Source organism: Stegastes partitus, unplaced genomic scaffold, assembly GCF_000690725.1.
Source record: "Stegastes partitus isolate 25-593 unplaced genomic scaffold, Stegastes_partitus-1.0.2 Scaffold570, whole genome shotgun sequence".
NCBI classification, from domain to species: Eukaryota; Metazoa; Chordata; class Actinopteri; family Pomacentridae; genus Stegastes; species Stegastes partitus.
The window spans coordinates 378141-386053 of record NW_007578301.1 but is presented as its reverse complement, the minus strand read 5'-3'; the positions used below and the strand labels follow the sequence as shown (position 1 = coordinate 386053).

The window sequence follows — 7913 nt, the reverse complement described above, 5'->3', positions numbered from 1 at the left end:
AATGTCGCGTGGGCATCGGGTACAGGGCTTGTGGAGTGGCAGACCGGGGTGGTGGTTCCCACTTTTAAAAAGGGGGACCGGAGAGTGTGTGACAATTACTGAGGTATCACACTTCTCAGTCTCCCCGGGAAAGTTTACTCTAGGGTGCTGGAAAGGAGGCTTCGGCCGATTGTCGAACCTCGGATTCAGGAGGAGCAATGCGGTTTCCATCCTGGTCGTGGAACAGTGGACCAGCTCTTTACCCTTGCGGAGCTGCTGAGGGGCACATGGGAATTCGACTTGCCAGTCCACATGTGCTTTGTGGATCTGGAGAGGGCCTATGACTGTGTCCCCCGAGGAACTCTGTGGGGGGTACTGAGGGAGTATGGGGTACCAGGCTACGAGCCATACGGTCCCTGTACAACCAAAGTGCGAGCTGTGTCCGCATTCTTGGCAATAAGTCGGACACGTTCCCGGTGGGTGTTGGACTCCGCCAGGGCTGCCCCTTGTCACCGATCCTGTTTGTGGTTTTCATGGATGGGATCTCAAGGCGCAGTCAGGGAGAGGAGGGTGTCCGGTTTGGGGACCTCAGCATCTTGTCTCTGCTTTTTGCAGACGATGGGGTACTGTTGGCTTCATCAGACCGTGACCTTCAGCACTCACTGGAGCGTTATGCAGCCGAGTACGAAGCGGCAGGGATGCGGCTCAATACCTCCAAGTCCGAGGCCATGGTTCTCTGCCGGAAACTGGTGGATTGCCACCTCCGGGTGGGGGTGGGGAGGGGGTTGCTTCCTCAAGCGAGGGAGTTTAGCTATCTTGGGATCTTGTTCACGAGTGATGGGAAAAGAGAGAGCTGAGCAGCAAGGCAAAGCTCTCGATTTACCAGCCCATCTACATACCAACCCTCACTTATGGTCACGAGCTTTGGGTCGTGACCGAAAGATCGAGATCGCAGAGACAAGCGGCTGAAATGAGCTTCCTCCGCAGGGTGGCTGGGCTCAGCCTTAGAGGTAGGGTGAGGAGCTCGGACATCCAGAGGGAGCTCAGAGTAGAGCCGCTGCTCCTTCGCGTAGAAAGGAGTCAGTTGAGGTGGTATGGACATCTGGTTCGGATGCCTCCGGGGAGGCTTCCTCTGAAGGTTTTCCGAACACGTCCACCTGGGAGGAGACCCCGGGGATTATATCTCTCAGCTGGCCTGGGAACGCCTCGGGATCCCCCAGGCAGAGCTGGAAAGCGTCGTCGGGGGGAGGGAGGTTGACCCGACCCCGGATAAACGGAAGACAATGGATGGATGGATGGATGGATGGATGTTTTGAGAATAGTCAAGGTACCCTGAAGTATTTTAATGGGAAAGTGTGTATTGATTGTTAATTTCCGATCAAGATAAAGTACCACACATGGTTTAGAACAGGGGTTCTCAACTGGTGGGTCGCGACCCAAATGTGGGTCACGGACCTGTTCTGGCTGGGTCGCGGACAGCTGGTCAAAATTAAATAATATATAATGTGCGTCTCAGGATTGGACTTATTTTTAATTTTGAAAAAACTTTTATTTTGACAGGCATGGTAACTATAGTTTGTTTGACGTTCATTTTCAGTTTGTGTTGATGTTGGGATGCAAGATGGCAAAGCGCAAATATGACTCGGAGTATTGGAAATGTGGATTTTCATACTCGGACTGGACCCGAATAGCCAACTATTCGTTCGCTGTGCTGGAATTGGGATATCAATTTTGATCTTGAATATTCCTCCGCACCTCCCGTCTGAGTAATATATTATTTTGTGCAGTTTTGTACATGCAGTTGTCATGGTCCAGTTACTATGAATGGTTATATGCTCTGAAATGCATGTTGCACAGGAAAATGTATTGAATATTGAATTCTGAAAAAACTGGGTCGCGACTTAATGACTATGGGAAAATGTGGGTCTCAGGGTGAGACTTGTTGAGAACCCCTGGTTTAGAAGGTACTATTTTGAGTTATTTTGGGGTTACATTTTGTGTTTGCAAAATCATACAGAAGAAATAGATTTTTGGCCATTTCATTTAAAACATTAAAGTGCTTGTATTTTATTTAATTATAAACAAGTTCAAGAGAGCGTCGCCGGGGGGAGGGAGGTCTGGGACGACCTGCTCCGCCTACTGCCCCCGCGACCCGACCCCGGATAAGCGGAAGAGAATGGATGGATGGATGGATATAAACAAGTTGTCGGGGTCAGTTTTTTTTTTAAAGAGGGATAGATTTGATAGTTTGAAGTGTCAGAACAAGGTAAGTCTAATTCACATCAGGTAAACCTTAGGGTAACTACCTTAGTAGTACGAACCCAAACACCCCAGTATCCTAAGTTGTTAAAACCATCAAAGTGTTAAATTATGGGTGCTGGGGTGCTACATCAGATATGCCACAAGAATATACATTAGGCAACAAATTAGTTAAAGGAATCCTCAGACTGTCTTATTGATATCTGATTGATTATCTGATATGATCAGTGATCATATATTTTATTATAAACTAATGAACGTATTCATTAACACAGTCAGCAGTTTTCTGCCAGCATTCCTTCCTGGCTTTGGCAGCTGCAACGGTGCTGCTTTTTGCTCCTATGATGTTTTTATATTATTCTTCATATTTAGTAAAGATTATATTCTGCTCCTCGGCGTTGAAGTGAGCCGCTCTGTAGCCAGACTTGTCCATAGTCGTGATTGGTCAGATGTCAATAACTCCGCCCATTTTGTGTGCACACGCTCATACTCAAATCAGACAAACCTGGATTGACTTGCCGAGCTGATAACCACCGTCGTAGGACCGGTTATCCTGAGTGCGATTGCTAGGGTTAGTCAAGCCGGATCTGTGAAACATATCCTGGGTATGTTGCTCTCACTTCGTAGTACAGGCCCCTGGTTAAAGGGAGACGCTCTTTCCAGCCGATTTAAATCTGAAACTCTGAAACATAACCTGCTCCCAACCAGGTTAGCTCACAGCATAAGTTACCATGGAGATCTAGCTAGGTATAAAGGGAGCCACCTTCGTGACACTCAAAACTCTGGCTTGAAACTCAACATACCTCGCTAATCCACTAATCTCACTTCGTGGTACAGCCCTCTGGTCCCGACCAGGTTAGGTTCATAGAGTCTGTTACTACAGTAACTGACTGAGGTCTTAAGTTAGCTCTCTCTGTGAAACAGGCTAAGAGTTACCCCTGTCTTTGGTTTGAGTTACCTCCCTTTGTGAAACGGAAAACCCAGAGTTTCCCTCATTTCAGGCTTAACAGACTCAGAGTTTTCATTAAACCTGCTTTGTTAAAAAGATCCCAGGCCACTGTCTCCCGCGGCTCCATGGTCCAGCTCTGACGTGGTGGACGGAAGACAGCGTGGACACAGCAGTCTCTAGTTACACAGCAGGCTGCAATGCACTGTGGGTCCTCACATCTTTCTATTCAAGCAGCATGGAGGCGTTTTGTGGTCCACCAGTCGTCCTTCCTTGGACCTCATGGGTTTGGTACTAAACACTACACACACCTCTGGAGCACTGCTGGTTTGTGGATTCTCTGTTGTGTTTGCCATCACAGTTGGTCAAAGCCTCTCAGATCTTCCAGCTTACAACACATCAGCTCCAGGAGCCGACGTTCACCTGCTGCCTGATAAATCCCTGTGGATGGTTTTAATGTTGTGGCTCCACAGTGAAGCGAACACAGCTTTCTCTATTTTAGCACTTTTTATTCAACAGGTTTAAAAGATCATTGTCAAGCAACCAAGAACTGAAACATTTCCAATCACGTTAAAACAGACTCTAGAGTAAGCATTCCCTTTAGTATAAATTAGTCATATCTTTGTGGAGTACTACTGATTATCTTCTGCTGATATCTGTTTAAGAATTATTACAAGGGCAAAAAACACGTTTGTTTTTTTTATTATTATTTTAAACGCCTCCGTATGTTGGTGAGTTGCTTTTAAGCACCAGGGCTGGTGACTTCCTTCAACACAGGCTGGTAATTCTCACCATCTGCAACATCCTGCAGACACACAACGACTTAACTGAAGTTACAAAGTTCACAGTTCAATAGTTTAAAAAAAAAAAAAAAATGTTACTTGTGTTGTTCGAACACACATAGTTGTCCAGCTGAACCAGACACTTCCGATGTCCAGCAGCTGCAACAAACACGACTACAACTCTTCGGATCATGATTTTTACCTTCCCCCTGCCGAGCAGAGCATTGATGCCCAAGACAGAGAAGCCAATGCAGACACACAGCTGGAGGCAACTCAGGATGATCAAAGTCACATCCATTCCTATCATCAGCCGCTGACACACAAGAAATGGGACAGAAAGAAAAAATTCAGTTGAGACTCAAAGAGGATTCAACCCTCTGAACCCCAGAACCCTCCAGTGGGTTTTAAATGTATGTTTTGTTTTGTTTATATTCACCAAAGTGACATCATTTATCAGAGGAAGAAACTTTGGATATATCAGGAAAATTAACTGCAATATTTAATCAAAAACCACATTATTCTACAAGCTTCATTTAGAAAAGCTCCAAAAATATCAGATTTTGTAAAAATTCAGGAAGTTTTCAGGTAGACAACCACATCGGTATTGGCCGATATTGGTGTTTTTTCCAATATATAGGTATTGGTCCGATGAACAAATTTAGCCGATATGAAAAACCGATGATTGTCTAATATTAGCGCCTTCGTCTCTACATTTGATGTTGCTGCTATTTACCAGATGTTTTCACTTAAACGTTAAATATGTTGAAATATGGTTGAAATATGGTTGAATATGTTTTACTTTTGTTATGTAATAAGGAAGACGATGTGGTCTAATTTGGTATGGTCTTCTTTTGAATATTTTTCACATGCTCCTAGTACTTACTTATACTCATTTTTCAACGTGAACAAAATTGATTATCAGAATCGGTAATCAGTGATATCAGAAATCTTAATATCAGATATCGGCATCGGACAGAAATTTCTATATTGTGCAGCACTATTTTCAGGTGAATTGATCAATAAAGGAAATCCTGCATGGTTAAAAAATGGTATACAGAGGAGCAAGCTGTGGGAAGATACAGTCAGCGTGGTGAAACATCGCTTCAGAGTGAAAAAGGCAGTTTGTTTAAAAAAAAAAAAGTAAAATATCTAGGGTTAGGGTTTCAGTCCTGTTGTAAATTTTCTTAAATGTTGCTACCTCATTCATGTGTAGCATTTGTCACTTTAATATGTCAATAAATTAAGTTAAATAAATGCCTTTTCACTGACTGCTGCCATTCACTGTGGGAGGCAGCAACATGTGCAGGAACTTTTGTGTCTCATGAAACAGTTTTGTTAAAGGAACAGAACCAGTTTTACCCTTCAAAATTACCTGAGCATAGTGCGCCAGCATTCTGCAGTTTTCATCGTAAAGGTTCTGGTCACACCAGGTGCTGAGAGGGGGTTCTCCCAGGTCTATGGCATACAGCACAACGCCAACAACGGCGAAGATGGAGCCGGCTATGTTCATAAACACAGCAAAGCCCACCTGAGAGCAGACGACATATTTCTGTTGTTACACTGCTGTTACACTATGCACTGCTCTGTAGGAGTTTATTGATTTTATTCTTTACTTACCAAACACCGAGATGGGAAGCGGTCGGCAAAGACTGACACACTTCCAGCAGCGATGTACTGAAGAGAGACAACAAATAGCTTGTAAAAATGAAAACAATACTGACTTTCACCTTTTTTCGTGATAATAAAATAAAACTAGAAAATTTCCTTGCAGAAAATTTGAGAGTGGCACGGGAGTGTGCCGGGATTTAAATGATGATTTTATAACTAGAAAATTTCCTTGCAGAAAATTTGAGAGTGGCACGGGAGTGTGCCGGGATTTAAATGATGATTTTGTTTACCAAACCTACGAAACACTATGAACAACCTAAACCTCATCTGTGTGGAGAGAGCAGAGAGGGAGGGGGAGTTGAGAGTAGGGTCAGAGCGTTGCCGGGCAACGAAGCACACAGCTGCAGCAGCACACAGCTGAGACAGACACTTAGTTTAACTCTCAAATCAGTAGAAGAAAGCAGAAGGAGAAGACCTCAAACAACCGCATTTTGCGTCAAAACCGTGTGTCGGAGAGAAAAGCTGATCACATTGTCAGAAAGCCAAGACCTTGGGCAATACAGAGATGTATTTTTTGTTTTCCTAGAGTGAAAAATGAGCGCACAATCATTTGAGAAGAAATATGTAAATCTGTGGTCACACAGAGAATCCGCAGCCGTCTTTGAATGGGGGCAGATGGGGAAGGAAGAGAGACTTTTGGAGGAACAAGGCTCCAAAACTCCCCCAAATTTAATTCTGTGGGCTTCCAAAGTGACATTGTGAGTGGGAGGACAGATTTTCCTACGTTTTCATGTAAAAATCATGTCTGTGGCATAAAAACTGTGGCCAGGGCGACAAGTTCAAAAAAGATTTACTGTGTGATTTTTCTCTGAGCTCCCACTCTAGTGATGTCATCACTCACTCTAAAGGACCACATACACACCCATTGTAAAGGCTGAAAAGGGGGGAAAAACTTTCAAAACTTGAGAGGTTGTCACGATGAAACGATTGAAGATATGAAAAAAGTAAAAACACTTTGAAATAGGGGAAGGGTGCGCCAACATTTTAAAGTTTAAATGGAGTCTCTAGGTGAAAGTATGGCTGAGCAGTGGAGGTTTGAAAAGTAGTGTAATTTTGTGATTTTTTTCGTCCGTCCCATTCATTTTCAATGGGAGGTTTTTGCGACGTTTTTGCGATTTTTGTAAATCTGTATGTAAGCACACGATTCCCGATCGAGCTGCACGTTTTGATATATAATTTGTGTGGGTGCTCCCAAATCTGTGGGAGGAGTAGGCCGGCAAACTTTTGTACGGAAGAAAAACCAGGATAACAATAGTGGCCTCGGGCTTTGCCCGAGGCCCTACGAGCTCAGCCCGTGCCACTAATAAGAAGTGCAAAAGTACAACCATTGAATTGTTTCTCATAAAGCAGTGATGACGTTATGCTATGAGACCATCCTAGTGCTGTAACACCCTGCTTTTATTGACAACGGTTTTCAGGTAATATGAGCACAACAGTGCTTTTTTACCACAGCGCCCAGCCAGTAAGCAGCCTTCAGGTCAGTGAAATCCTCGGGGTGCATACTTGTTCTTCCTGGACCGAGTCCGATGTTAAACAGACCCACCATGATCTGTACAGCCTGCAAAAGATTCAGAGCAAATCTCACTGTGTTCCACTGAAACAATGCAAACTTTTTCTTTTTTAATGAGAGGATCTCACCCCAAATGCTCCGATCACAGACGACGGCATCAGTCTTCCGTTCACCGAGCAGCACTCTGGACTGCAGCACAGAGCCTTCAGGATCTGACACAGAGGAGGAAGCATCCTTTTCGCCTCGGTCGCCATAGTGACCACAGATGCTGCCTTTTGCTTAGCAACAGCGATGGACATTGTTCACACCTGCGACGTGGAAAACAGATTTTAGGATGAATCCTTTGATAGAAAGATCGATTACGAAGAAAAAAAAAGTGAAAAATAAATGACAACAGTGTTCATACAGCAACGTACCTCAATGTGAATTTAAAGCAGGTAAATAAGAATGGTGACATGCTGAAAATCATAATAAAGATCAGAGGTTCTGTTTCTGGTGTTTTTTGTGTGTGTTGAACAGAGTGCATCTGTCACTGGGTGAGCTGACTCTACAGCATCAGAACCAGACACAAGCTGACGGCAAACAGATGCTAAATGACCACATGGAGATTGAATAATGACTAGAAACAGACACAAAACCATGTTAAAGACATGTAAAATGACCACAAAAAGACAAAAAAAAAAAAAACAACGTCAGTGACACAAAACCTCAACGAGATGCAAAATGACAACAAAGAGACTAGAAATACTTAAAACAGGCTTCAAACTAT

The 7913-nt window shown here is 43.8% G+C and overlaps 1 protein-coding gene across 1 annotated transcript in view; it reads right to left on the bottom strand.

Moving 5' to 3' along the window:
• Positions 1-3672: 3672 nt before the first annotated feature.
• LOC103362362 (uncharacterized) overlaps positions 3673-7913 on the bottom strand; it is a 6166-nt gene continuing 1925 nt past the window's right edge. The window contains exons 2-7 of the mRNA XM_008288688.1: positions 7273-7452; positions 7082-7192; positions 5584-5640; positions 5339-5494; positions 4169-4279; positions 3673-3989 (exon numbers count right to left, since the gene is read on the bottom strand). Coding sequence (XP_008286910.1) covers positions 3927-3989; positions 4169-4279; positions 5339-5494; positions 5584-5640; positions 7082-7192; positions 7273-7443 — 669 coding nt within the window. The 5' untranslated portion in view covers positions 7444-7452 and the 3' untranslated portion in view covers positions 3673-3926. The remainder of the gene's footprint in view (positions 3990-4168; positions 4280-5338; positions 5495-5583; positions 5641-7081; positions 7193-7272; positions 7453-7913) is intronic.